We start from the raw sequence: 13655 nt of genomic DNA, 5'->3' as shown, positions 1-13655 counted from the left end.
ATCCCAGACCAAGTAAAAGTATCCTTTAAAAATGGGGGCAAGGGGTACTGCGGTGGCTCAGTCGGTTGAGCATCTGACTCTTGATTTTGGCTCAGGTCATGATCTCAGGGTCATGGGATCAAGCCCCGTGTTGGGCTCTGCTCTAGGTGTACAGCCTGCTTGGGATTCTCTCTCCCACTCCCTCTGCCCCTCCCCCACTTGTCATGTGCACATGTGTTTTCTCTCTCTCTCTAAAATAATAAATAGATAAATCTTTTTTAAAAATAAATAAAAATTTAAAAATTAAAATGAGGGCAAGACAGTAGTCCAGACAGAAACAGAGCTAATGCAAATCCAGCAGACTTGCACCAAAGGAGACATTAATTGTGTTATTTGGGCATAAGGAAAATAACCCCAAATAGATAAAGCACAATAAAGAGTGATGAAAATAATCCACATTTTTTCCAGTATAAAACTTGGCTTATTACTATAGTTTGGATACTACAGTAATGAAAAATGCATAATATGAGGAAAACATGACCATAGTCCCCTTGTCCCATGTCTTTCAAAGTAATGACAATTCTTACAGGGACCAAGAACCACGTCACTCTCAGATTATAAAATGAAATATTCAAATTTTTTCCTGCCACAGAGGAAATTTCGCCCCTTTCAGAGTTGTCCTGTGAGCCCATGCATTTTAAACTGTGAGGACCACACACCACAGTCATTTATTTTCACAGATAAGGCCACGTTCCTATTGACTCCAGGAAGGAAGCCCCTGAAAATCGGTGGGGAAAACTCTCATTACAGGAGGAGGCTCCAGCCTCCGGAGCAGGTGCCGCCAGAGCCTTCCCTCGCGTGGCACGCACACACTCAACACTGGCTTTCAGCCACGGCAGCCACCACCCCAGCCGCCCGCCGGTCAGACCGGGGGAGGGGCCGTCCGTTTCACAGCCTTGATGCACTGCTGCCCTGAGACACGGACTTGCCTCACATCCTATAAAAATCATATTCCTGGATGTCCTATGTACACTTAACTTGGAGAAAGTGAATTAAACTTTAAATACCTTAGACCCACCCACCAGCTATCTAAGAAATGTTACTATGTCTCCCATATACTGCTTTTTAAAAAGAGGCGTGTGAGGGTTTTTTCAAAATAAGGCATCTTTTCATAGCTAGATAAGCCGTTACGGAAGTCACTTTCACAGACGGATAGTGAATCCGCTCCCGTTGCTTAGCCATGGTGGTCGTGCCAGTCGGGCGGTGTAGGACTCGCGGTGACGGGAGCCGTGCCAAGGCGGCCACAGTCTGGCACAGAAGCACCGCTGGCGGGAGCGGTCCTCACAGTCGTGGCAGCGGTGGCCGTGGCCATGGCGGTAATTGCACCACGGTGAAGGCAGTGACAGCAGGAGTCGGTAGGTGCATTAACCGATCCAAGGCCACACTGCCGTTAAGTGACAGATGTGAAATCTGAGCGAGACCTAGGTCAGGTTCACTGTATTCACACTGTCGTGTGAATCACTAAGTCACTAAATCAAATGTCAGACAATCGTCATGGAGACGCCTCTGTGTATTTGTCATCGTGGCAGAGTACGTGTGTCAACGGCTGGTGGAGACCTGCTTGGTCCCCCACATATCTACTCTGAGATACAAGACGTGTCTAGAATGTTCCATAGAGGATGAATGACCGCGTGCGGTGTGGTTCGCAGACAGATGAGCTGCACAGATCTTACTGGTGATGGTTCTGATGGGGAAGGTGTTTGTGGAGATCAGGCTTCCTTCCAAGACAGCGGGATAATCACTACAGAAATCACTAAGGAAGAATGGCCGTGGACCTGGTCCTCACCTGGATGCACCACCTTTCAGGGACACCTTTTCTCTCATCCTGTCTTGGGTTTTTTTTCTGAGGAAGTTTCCAAACCTAGATCCCCCCGACAGAGGCCGACCACATCATCCCCCAGATGCAGCCGCGCTAGGCTTCCCTCCCCAGCCGCAGGCCGAGAAGAGACGTCCACGTGGCTACAGCCACAGAAACCCCCTCTCCCGCCAACCATGGTGCCAGAGGGTCAGTGCACGGGGTTCAGAGACCAGCTCCAAAATTCAACATTAATGCCGGTGGAGGCTGACTAATGGCTGCCCCAAGACACCAAATCTTAATCCATGAAACCTGCAAATTACCATATTTGGAAAAAGGGTCCCTATTGATGTGATTAAGTTACGGATAGAAATGAAGAGGGTGTCCTGAACTATGTCCGTGCGTGGGTCCCACATACCACCGCACACGTCCGTGGAAGAGAGAGGCTGATGGAGGGAAAGAGGCGGAGACAGACAGACAGACAGACACAGAGCGGGGCGGGGGGGGGGGGCCGGGGGGCGTGGAAACAGGCAGAGGCGGAAATGACACATCTCCGAGCCAGGGCCCCCTGCGGCCACGGAAGCTGAAGGGTCCTGGAGGGTGCACAGCCCTGCCAACACCTGGTGGCCTCCAGCAGGTCCATTTCCAGGATTTTCTGCAAGCCAGCGAACGTGCCGGCACTGGGTTGCCGCAGCCCCGGGAGACTAACACCGGGCTGCCGTGTCACCGTACAACCCTGTGCAGGCGGGAACCACACTGAGAAATGCAGCCCTGTGCTTCCGTCACCACCCAGCGAAGGCAGACGTCCCCAGACCCACGCGGGCTGCTGATACTGTGATCGGTTCGTTTCTGGATGTCAAGGTGCAGGTTTGCCGACTCTTGGGCTCAGGTGCTCCGCGGTGAAAAACACGAAGAGTCCAATGTCCATGCACACGAAGAGACCTTGAACACAGGTCATGGGTACACAGGGCTGAGTCTTCCGAGGGTTTATGTTTTAAGAGGGCTTCTTCCCTTCCTGCAGACTCAGGCTCCTGCTTTCAGTGTTCAGAACGTAAAGCTCTTCTGAAGTCATGACTAGGACGGGGGCAGATCTGAATGTGTTCCCATCCTCCTGTGGATGGAGACTTCTGATTCGCCCCAGGAGGTTTGCGGAGAGAAGGTAACACTGTATTTTCTGAGTGCCTGGATCTGTATAATGTGCCAATGTGTTACCATCTCAAGGATGATGATGAAAGCCCAGGTAGCAGGTGATATCTAGGACTTAAGTACATTATGCACTTGAACTTGAACTTGAGGCTTGGTTTTTATCTTAGTCATTGGACGTCTGCTTCCAGAAGAATGATCCCAGGAATTTATGCCTCTCTTACTTTGACAACTTCCAGCCAATGGGAGGAAAAGTAAATGCAGGCCAGATGCTCCTTCCTGGGAGGAGGAGACCTGTCTCCCCATAATGCAGGACGTCTGGCAGCAACACTCAGAAGCTCGTTGTCCTGGGCCTGGAGGGGGTAGGCTGCACGAGCTCCCCATCCGGCCACCAGGCCCTGAGTGGCTCCTGGGAAGCTGATTTCAAATTACAAAATGAGCACATAACGAATGAGATCACTCAGATACGCGCAGGAGCCTCCTCAGAAACGAGTGTTTCCCTCGGGCCAAGATGAGTGAGTAAAGGACAGACAGACAGACCTGGAAGGAACCTAACGAAGCGTTGTAACACGCCTCCTGAAGGGCACCCATGAGTGTGGTGCAGAACAGGGAGCGGGTGGGAGCGCCATCCTGACACGCAGGGCAACTGAACACAAGCAGCAGGAACAGCCCGTGCTGGCCACAGCCTCCCATCCGCCCCAGGCCGCTCGTGCCTCCCTCCGAGGACAGACAGCGTGACCCGCCCGTGAGCGTGGGAATCATGAACGAGCTCCCCTCGCCCGGCGCCTCCTGCCTGCACTCTGTCTGGCCTGTGGGTTTAGACCAACGGATGTTCTGTGAAATGACCATCTTTCCTTGCGCGCTGACCGATTTGCACGGTCGAGTCAGCGTTCCTGCGACGAACTCGATGGTCTGTCCCGACGGTACCGCCCACGTGTACCACTGGCACAAAGATTTCGTAAACACGAAGGCGCGGCCTCTCTAGGGTAGATTCAGGGACAGAAGCAGAGAGACAGAGAGCAGGGAGGGAGGGAGGGGGAAAATTGTCGATCCTGCAGGTTGCTTTGGGAACTTTTCTCCCAAGCAAGACTTAGGGAGGGAACCCTGAAACCTGGAGCCCCAAGGACACACAATAATCAACTGCACATACATGAAACCAAATCTGCTTCACACAGAAGGGACTCTGACCCCGATGTGTGGGCTGCTTCCTCCACTCCCGGGACAGCAGGAGGTGAGCAGGCCGTCCACTCATAATGACACTGGGAAAGGTCCGTGCAATCTCAGTGGGGCGCTGTGATCCCCACGATGTGGGGGACTCCCCACAAACCAGCGCTGGCCCTCACCCCTTCCCCTGACAAAGGCAGGCCTCCAACGAGACGCTGTCGCTAACCGAGAGCACAGGAAGGAACAGAACGGCGGGTGGGACAGCAAACCAGGTGCAAAAGCAGGACTGGGGCTGCTTCCTGAGTCAACGCGGATCTCACCCCATGTTTTCCACTGGCCACAGAGGTGATGTGGAATATCGTGGCTGGACCTACAATCTCATTTCACGACGCACATGGTCGTTGATAGGGCCATTACAGTTGGAAATCGACGATTTTCATACTGTGATTTATGGAGTCGTTGTGATTTATAGCCTGAGCCACTTCCCTCCCCACACACTTCTCTGCTTCAGCACACACACCAACCAGCTGGGACCCGAGCTGCAGGAAGGTGGGTCAGGGCTGGGCAGTCGGGGGGCTGTCCAGCAGCCAGTGCCTTTTCTCTCTGCCTGCGTCCGTGTGCAGAGCTGGAGGACCCGCGCATGGACGCCCTGCCAGGGCTGCAGCCGAGCCTCTCCAAGCAGGCGTCTGTGTGCAAGCGGGGCACTTTCCACAGCAGAGAGGACACACAGGGAGCCAGGTGTGATGTGGACATCCATGTGTCCTCGGAGGCTCTCCCCACGTGCAGAGGGGTGGAGAAGCAGGATTGTGCACTCTCCTTCCCTGGTCCGGAGGAAGAGGGGCAAGGGAGGGAGGGTCCGAGAGCGGAGGGCAGGGGGAGGGGGGCGGGGGGACCCGGCCGGCACACCTCTCTTTGCGGCTGGTCACTCCTGACCTTGGTCACTGCCTCCCTCTGCCCAGCAGGGCCGCCTCATGGCCCACGGGCCAGACCGTCCCCCTGCCCAGCTCTCCGTGTGGGCGGCTGCCGGAGGGAATTGCTTCAAGGAACGGGAACGCGCTGACCTGGCTGGAATTAGCCCGGGACGCCTGGCACTGCCCATCCATGACCAGGAGACGGTCGCCGGGTGACTGTGGTCGGGAGTCAGGCTGTTGCAGCATGCAGACTCGGACGGCATGTGTGCAGACGGTGGGAAGCCCCTGGGTGGTGGGCATGCCGGTGGCCGCGGGAGGACCTGGATCTGTGGCTTTGCCGGTGGGAGCTGATGGGACGGCTGCCCTCAGGAGGGCCTGGGGTGCTGGGCTGCCCCTGGACACAGGGCTCACTCCCTCACATCTGCTGCAGGCCCCCCAGGGCCAGCCGCACCCTTCGTGACACCCCGGCGGAGCCGCCGGTGAGGACCCTTGGCCCCCTCCCGCCCAGGTGCGTGGCGGTGTCTCCGTGGGGAGCGGCAAGCAGTGTGGGCCTGGAGGAGGGGTGCTCTGGTGGGGCTGGCTCTGGGAAGGGGTCGTGAGGAGGGGCAGTGGGGCCGGGAACGGAATATCCCACAACAAGGCCGTCACCGAGGGGAACCACAGGGCTGGAGCCTCCTCTGCCCAGCCGGGCCGCGCCCACACTGCTGTGCACAGAGCCGCACCACGAAGTCCACGGCTCCATGGCATGTCGGGGCCTTTCCTCCCGCCCACCGGCACCTCACATTCCTTCCCCAAGGTCACCTTCGAGGGCGGACGGAGCAGTGCTGCAGGGCGGCGGGGGGAAAGCCAGCGAGGGCCCCCCAGCAGACTCGGCCCACGGGCGGGGTGGAGGCCAGGCAGAGGTCAGAGGCCGCTGCCCCGAGTAGGGACGCCGAGTGCCCCCTTCTCCCCAGTGCGCTAGGAACTGGGGCTACTGGGGCTGTGTCGTCCCGATGGAAACCAGTGCACAAGCTGACACGGACAGACTGTGGAAGAAGGGCTGCACTGAAAATTCCAGGGGTCCCGTGCACGGGACCGGCCTTGGGGCAGTGCTCGGTGTCCAGTGCAGTCCCAGGGACCCCCCGCCGTCATCCTGAAATCCTCCATAACTACTGAACACGGGGACGCGTGTTTTCATTTCAGAACAGGCCTCAAAATTTCGGAAGCCACTGCTGTTTCTGGGATCACATCACTTGATTCATTAGCCTATGCTCTTAGGTCTCTCTAGTTTGCGTTAGCTTTTTCAATCTCCTTAACCAAAACGATAGCCCTCAGGGCCTGTCCAGGACCATAACAACTTCCAAGGTAAAAGTCCCAAGTTCCGTGTGAAAATGGGCAGCGGGGCAAACCCAGGCCTGACCTCCCAGCAGCCAGCCGCGGGGTCCCTGCCCGGGCCGGGCACCCTGACGCCTGGCTGTGCGCTTTCTCTCTTGACAGGAGTGAGCCTCGCCGAGGCACGCCAGCCGGGGAAGTCTCCGCACTTCAGCGTGAACTGGGTGATGGGCAACGCGGACGTGGAGGTTATCGACGGCACCACCGGGAAGAGGAGCTGCGGGGGCTCATCGCGGCTCTGCAAGCACGTGTTCTCGGCGCGGTGGGCGAGGCTCTACGGAAAGGTACAGCTCCGCTCTGGGGGAGGCCGGCCCAGCTGCCCTCGGCTCCCGGCGGGCAGACACAGGGAGGGGCCCCCAGAAAGCCAACACTGGTCTGAGCAAGGGTGACACGCAACACAAAAACACTCCCGCTCTGTTTCCTTCCCCGCCGGCGCCCTGCAGACTTGCAACGCGGCCACTGCGCCCAGGGCCCCGGCCAGCAGCCGTGGACTCTGAGCCGTGGCCCTAGAAGTCTTGCAGACAGGGCGCTAGCTGCTGCACGTAGGGAAAGTTCAGAGAAAGCTCCTGACGTGGGTGTTACTCCCAGTTGAGGTACAAGGAAAGCGAGCGGCTTCCCCGGAAAGACGGGGAGCGAATGCCAGGCGGGAGGTCAAAGCTCTTCTCCTGACCCCAAAGCTGTGCATTTCTACTACAGTTCTGAGCTTCCTCCTCGATAAATAAAGATGGTTACTGCATTTCCAGATTTAAGCTGAGATATAGAATTCCACATGTTTCCAAAGCACAGAAGACTGTGGCAGAACCAAACAAACAAAAACAGAGGAATCAGGAAAACATAAATCCATAAAAGCAGCTGTGTGCTCACTGCTCCCGTACGTCTTTATCAGCAACAACTCCAAACAGGAACGGGGCTGTTGGGGTCATGTGTCAACCAGAAGAACAGGACAGACACGCCGACCCTTAAGATCAACATTTCTTTCAACCCAGAGGACCTGGACGTTGTGTGTGTCGCCCCTCGCGTGGGGCGACTTGTGCGGCTGCCACGAGCCGCCCACAGGACCTGGGTCTGTCCTGAGCACATGGCCTCGGCTGCCCTCCCCGCCCACTCGGGCACCATCCACGCTTCCCTCGTCTATACACTGCAGGGACCCGAGTCAGAGAACACCACTGATTCTGTCTTCCTAACCAAAAGGGCCCCTTGCACCTGCTCAGGGTGAGGCTGCCAGCACGTGGGCAGGGCCCACCAGGGGATTTGGGCCTCCCGCCCCTGCTCGCCGCACCCCTGGCCTCTCCACAGTGCGGTCCCTGCCTGCCCTGGTCTCGGCGCCTTGCCGGATACTGGCCCAGAAACCCGACAGAGGGGCTGGTCAGTTCCACCAGGTTCCTGACTGATGGCAGGAGAACTCCAACTCCACCATCTCCCGCCTGCCCGAGGCTGCTTTAGTGCCACAAACGTCCCCGCCACCCCCCAACCCCACCCAACCTCAGCCCCGGATCCTCCCCCAAAAGGAAAACTCCCCACAGTGTATTTGTTTAATAGCAGGCAGGTTACACGTGTTTTGTTTGCTGAGCGCTCACACTCCTTGCCGAGCAGCCCTGGTACGTCTCAGGGTTGCCGGATGGGGCTCACCCCTTCACTGGGTAAGACTGACACATAACTTAACACTGGACAGACTTAGGGCGGTCACGTGACATCCTGACGCGTGCACACTGTGAAGGGACTGCCACGAGCAAGCTAGTTAGCGCGCCCATCCTCCCAGTCACTGTGCACGGTGAGAACGCTTAATTAAGGAAGCTCCTTTGAGGCAAGTTTCACACGTGTTACTCTGCCACGTCGCTTTTCCGTTTCACGGTAAGAGAGAAGGGAAGGCGGCCGGGAGCCGTGTTTTGCGTGGGGGCCCCAGCATTTCTGTCTGTCCGGCTCACTTGTCTTGTTCCTGCCCCACAGCTAAGCACGCGGATCCCGAGCCACGGAGACACGCCGTCCATGTACTGTGAGGCCAAGCGGGGGGCGGGCACCTACCAGTCTGTCAAACAGCAGCTGTTCAAGGCATTCCAGAAGGCTGGGCTGGGCACCTGGGTGAGGAAGCCGCCCGAGCAAGACCAGTTTCTACTGACTCTCTGAGCCACTGGACTCCCGTGCTCCCAGAGCAGGGCGAGCACCCGGACCGGGCAGGGCGTGCGTGCGCGTGCGTGGGGTGGCAGGCGGTGCTCACTGGCTCCCCGCACCCATTTCCCTTTGGTGTTCTGGAAGCACGCACATGGTCCGTGTTCCGTGGGCAACTAGACTCAAAGTAGGAGCTGCTCCCACGTTGTCAGAACCCAGACGCCCCCCAGACCTGAAGGCACAGGCGCGGCCCAACGTCTCTCCCTGGTGTGTCCACGGGAAAGCTTCCGTTCAGGCTGAAGGGTCATCGGTGCGGCCTTGCCACGCGGTGCCTCGGGCGCCCCTCCCGCCTCCAGCGCCGTGTCCGGTTCTCAGTAGCACGATACTTCAGGAAAAGCCACAACGAAGAGAAAAGCCATGGGCTCCTCCCCAAAGAAGCCAACAGGACGCTCTACCATCCCCATTATTCACTTAAGTTTTTACTCCACCTCCTTTCAAAGCGGATCTGAGATGCGCAATATTGAAGAACCCCCTGAACTAGGACCAGAGAAATGAAGACCCTTTGCGCAGCGCGCCGGTGAGCTGAGATGTAGGACAAGGGGCTCCAGGACCGAGTGCCGCCGACCACCGCAAACTGCCGCACCCGTCCCAGGCCCAGCGCAGGCTCCGCGGCAGGTGCCCACGGCCACTGACCACGTCTGTGGCAGATGCATCCAAGGTTAGTGACCACCTGCACCTCCTGGTAACAAGGAAACAAGTCCCAGACCACGCCCTGTTTAGCTAAGTTTGCGTCAGAGAGCAAGCCCAAAGAGCATCCACAAATCCACAACAACCTCTCCTTGGGGCTGAGGAGCTACCAGATCTCCACTGCTTTAGGTTCCCCGGTCTCCATCTTGCATGACTGAAACAAATCACTCACAGCAGCTGCTGAGACACAAGAGGCTGGATTCTGTCCCCTTCAGAGCAGGTGTCAGACCCCCAGACCATTTGGGATCCGGCCCTGGCACCCTCTCTAAGAGGACAGTGGGGCCGCACGGCCGAGCGTGGGAGGGGCAGGCACCCTCTCACAAGCCTTCAGTCCGTCCTGGTACCTTGAACTGTGCACTCTGACCACCAAGAACTCATCTCTAACACCCATCATGCTACTGACGGGCCTCTAATTTCTCTTGCAAAAGATCCACATCTGAAACTCACTGGGCCACATGGCCACGCTTCGGAGAGCCCGCTCTGGGGTAAGGGCTTCCTGGTGAGACTTCCAGCCACCAGCCGTGGGTGCACACCCTGACGAGAACACGGGACTGCACACAGCCCAAGACGGGGGAGCATGACATCGTGCCGCACACATTCAAGGAGAGATTGCGGGTGTGATAAGGAGGCAAAAAAGAGCCAACATGAGTTTTAGGTATTTGTTGTGGGACAAGAAGTAGAGGTGTTACTATGGAAACCAACTCTTCTTGGGACTTCCTATAGGGTCAGATTTCTCCACAGACACACGGTCGATTCCCACTGGAACTGCTCCCGTTCTGAGCCCCTGCTTCTGTCCCTGCACTCCAAACAATGCCCCTTCCAGAGCGAGGAGACAGCATTAGCAGCGGCCGCCCCAGGACAGAGGCGGATGGGCCCATCCACACACGGCACCGCAGGACCACCCAGACAACCTGACCGCAGGGACTTAGACGGCACCACCTACCCGATATCGGACACTCCTGTGATGCCTCAGCTGCAGCTACTTGGTCACCGTTCATCTCGCCTGAGGCACTGGCCCTCCAGAAAAACCTAAACTCCACCAAAATATCTACTTCTGGAGAAAGCGTAGGGACTCGTCTGTTTGGTCAGCGGGGACATCCTGGAAGGAGAGGCGAAGGCTCGGCGCAGGAGCTTTGTTGCAAGAGGGCATTTCCAAGGCAGCAGGAAGCGCATCTGAGAGGCTGACCTTGGCGGGAGCTGCCTGTCCAGGAGCGGGGATGGAGAGGCACAAGGGGCAGGGAAGGCGGCATGGCGGGGCCGGGTCACCAACAGGAGGCCAGGTCACAGGGCTCAGATGTGGCACCTGCCGTGGCTGGGGGGACAGGTGGTGCCAGCCCAGAGACGAGGTCACAGGGGAGCCTGAGGATCTACTCTGGGCTTCAAAACCCAAAAGAGCACCCAACGCTGCTGGAGGCCAGGCCAACCCTGCATTTTCAGGGTGGTCTGAGTCCTGGGAGGAGCCCACAGGAGAGCTCATAGGAGAGCGCAGCTCGGCATGTGACCGTGGGGCCACCTCCTGCGCCCGAAGGCAACAGAGGCAAGACCCATAGAGCCGAGGCAGGGGCCTGCTGGTGCCTGTCCACACATGCGTCAGATGCGGTGGCTCTGAGTCCTTAGTCTTCCCATGTCCTGTGCCGTGTCTGCACGTCTACCCAGCCCCGCTACTCAAGTCCAGATCAGGTCGACTCCACCGGTACCTGCCTCGAAGCACACACTGCCTTCCCTGCAGGGAGGTCAGCCGTGCACGGCCTCCCGCCTGGCTCTGGCCACAAGGTCAGCGTCCGCAAGCCCTTCCACAGCACGCAGCCCGAGGGGGAAGGTCACCGGCTGTGGAGCTCCACCTGCCCGTGCCTAGCACGTGGTTCCACTGCAAGGGACTGGAGCCAAGGCTTCTTTGGTTTGGTTTCTGCCCAGGAAAGGATTTGCAGGTCTCTAACTATTGTTCCTTTTTATACCTGTGGGTCTCTTCAAGTCTGTATATACCTTCACGTCACTACTGATTTTGTGAGTCTTGCTGTTCCTTGGAAACGTCAAGTTGAGTTTCTCCCACATAATTTCTCATATAATTTCCTTTTCACAGGAAGCTGTTCTTATCAATAAAGTTAAATGGTTGTTTTGAGGGTTTGGGGTTTTTTTTGGTATAGTGTTTACCACGTCTGGAGAGCCATAAACAGTAAATACATGGTATATCGATGCCCAGAATAGAATAGTTAGAGTATTTTGATGAAATGCTATTTTTAGATTATAAATTTCAAGATGTGTCTATAGTATCTTGTTTTAAAAAATTTAAAAAGACATTCGAAACTTAGACATTTTTAATTTAGGGAAACTTCTACAACCATTTTTTAAGCCATTCTAATGAAATCATCTAATTGGCCCAAAACACAATAAATATTCCTTCCTAATAAAGACCAAAGGGAAGTCAGGACTACCACCTCTGTTGACGGAAGTTTCCGCTAACACTCAGCAGCCTTTGCTGGCTCGCCCAGCACCTTCCCTGGTGGGGGTTGTGGAGCCGTAACCCCGGGGTCAGGAAGGGCCGCTGCCCGACACACTTGCAAAGGCTGTCCCAGCTTCAAGTTCTTGCGGAGCTCATGGACAGAGTGAAAGATTTAAAGCTCTGTGTTTCAGGAAAGGCGTACGATACCACCATCCGGCGGCACTTAGCGGGGACAAGCCGGACGGTCTGGGGTCCCGCTGGGGTTCCGCGCCCTCCCAGGCACAGGGCCTCCTGTGTGGGAGTGGGGCCAGAGCTGGGGCGCGCTCGCCGCTGTCCACGGTCCTGCCCAAAGAGCCGTGCTGGCCATGCAGGGAGCTTGCTGGCTCCTGTCAAACGTCTCCCACAGATTCTGAGTCAGATAAAGAATTGGGGGGGATGAAGAAGCAGAGACAGATGCAAAACATGCAGGTTGTTGGAGAGGTGGCCTGGAGCAGGGGGGCACCTCTCAGTTCTGGGAACCAGGAGATAGATACGCGACCCATCGCCACCATTGCTTACCTCCCAACAGGGCTGCCTCTGGTTTTCCCCCTCATCTTCCTCTCCCTCCCCTCCCTCTTCCCTATTTGAGTGCCTGTTCCTCCCTGCCCTACACCTGTGATTCCCCGGTGCAGTAGAGAATCAGTCTCAGGACTGTGTACCCCTGAGCTCTGCCGCGCTGACCTCGAGGGTTCTTGTGACTTCGGGCCAGGGGGATTTACTGGAGTCCTTTTTTGGACCCCTGGAACATGTCCATTAGTCTGAGCTCCCAACAAAGGGACACTGATGGCCAGGTCTCCAGAAAGTCAGAACAAACAACAGCACTCCCGCAGGGGACGGCAGACAGTGTCAGCCCCTGGAGAAAGAAATACCTTATTTCCCAGCTCACTGTTGCAAAATCAAACTTGCAGGGATGATAAAGATACAATGATCGGGATTCCACGGCCTCGTTTCATGCCGGCACTGGATTTCTACCACTCTGCAGGATACGCATCAATAAAAAACAAACAAAAAAACACACTTTCCCAGCAGTGCCCAGTTAGTTTTCAACTAATTTTCAGCATTTTTTAAGCAAATGAACTTAATATATAGTAATTCTTAAGCAAAGGTATGTACATAAAAAGCATGAATGAATGGCAATATTGGATGTACATTTGTAATATTTGTAAAAAAAAATCCAAAACCTTAAAGTATTAATTTACATGTTAATTTCCCTCTAAGTTCTGTAAATCGCACTTCAGTGGTATCTGATAAGTGAATGTTTCTGTTAAGTGAATAAAAACATGGAGTAAAATTGTGCTTCCCTGGCTTGTTGGGCATCTTTCATCAAGCAGGACCCTGGGGGGTCTCTGAATGCCACGTGTAGGTGTAGGGAGAGTTCCCAGAGGGCGCGCCCACTGCAAAGAAATGTCATGTCCACTCCAAAATTTTCTTCCTCCTACAATTATGTGCATCAGCAGGCTCAGCAGGGTGAACAGCTACCCTTATGGCTCTCACGTCAACCAATAACCTGACTGTTGAGGGTGGGGACAACTGTCAGCCCCTGCCTCTGGGGGCCACTAGCGTGGCCACTGACTCCACGGACTCAGAGGGTGACGGTGCTTTGAAAGGTTAATGCACTACAAATATTGAAGATGTTCTGAGTCCCCCTCCCAAATTTGCCCTAGCATGTGAAATATAGGCATGGCTGACAGTCTCCTCGTGGAATACTAAGCCGGATGGATTCGGACCTAAAACATCACTCAGGCTGTTTACGGCCTCGGCCCTACAGGAGTCTGCATGGGCTCAACATTGCAGAGCCCACCTGAGCATTCTGTCCCTTTCAAGGGCTGCCCATTCCACCTGCCCCACCAGGCGTGGAGCAGAACTACCAGTATGCTGGACATAGCACCGGCAGGCTACA

At 56.0% G+C, this 13655-nt stretch overlaps 1 protein-coding gene across 2 annotated transcripts in view; it reads left to right on the top strand.

Annotated features, from left to right (window-relative positions):
* The window catches only part of ADARB2 (adenosine deaminase RNA specific B2 (inactive)), a 414677-nt gene extending 401624 nt beyond the window's left edge, over positions 1–13053 (top strand). For both annotated transcript variants that reach the window (XM_032425543.1, XM_032425542.1), the window contains 2 exons: positions 6529–6707; positions 8371–13053. In XM_032425543.1, the coding sequence (XP_032281434.1) occupies positions 6529–6707; positions 8371–8547 (356 nt within the window). In that variant the 3' untranslated portion in view covers positions 8548–13053. The remainder of the gene's footprint in view (positions 1–6528; positions 6708–8370) is intronic.
* Positions 13054–13655: the final 602 nt, after the last annotated feature.

This window comes from Phoca vitulina, unplaced genomic scaffold, assembly GCF_004348235.1.
Source record: "Phoca vitulina isolate PV1807 unplaced genomic scaffold, GSC_HSeal_1.0 scaffold33, whole genome shotgun sequence".
Taxonomy (NCBI): Eukaryota; Metazoa; Chordata; class Mammalia; order Carnivora; family Phocidae; genus Phoca; species Phoca vitulina.
Note: the sequence above shows the minus strand (reverse complement) of the source record. Positions and strands in the feature narration are given on the sequence as shown.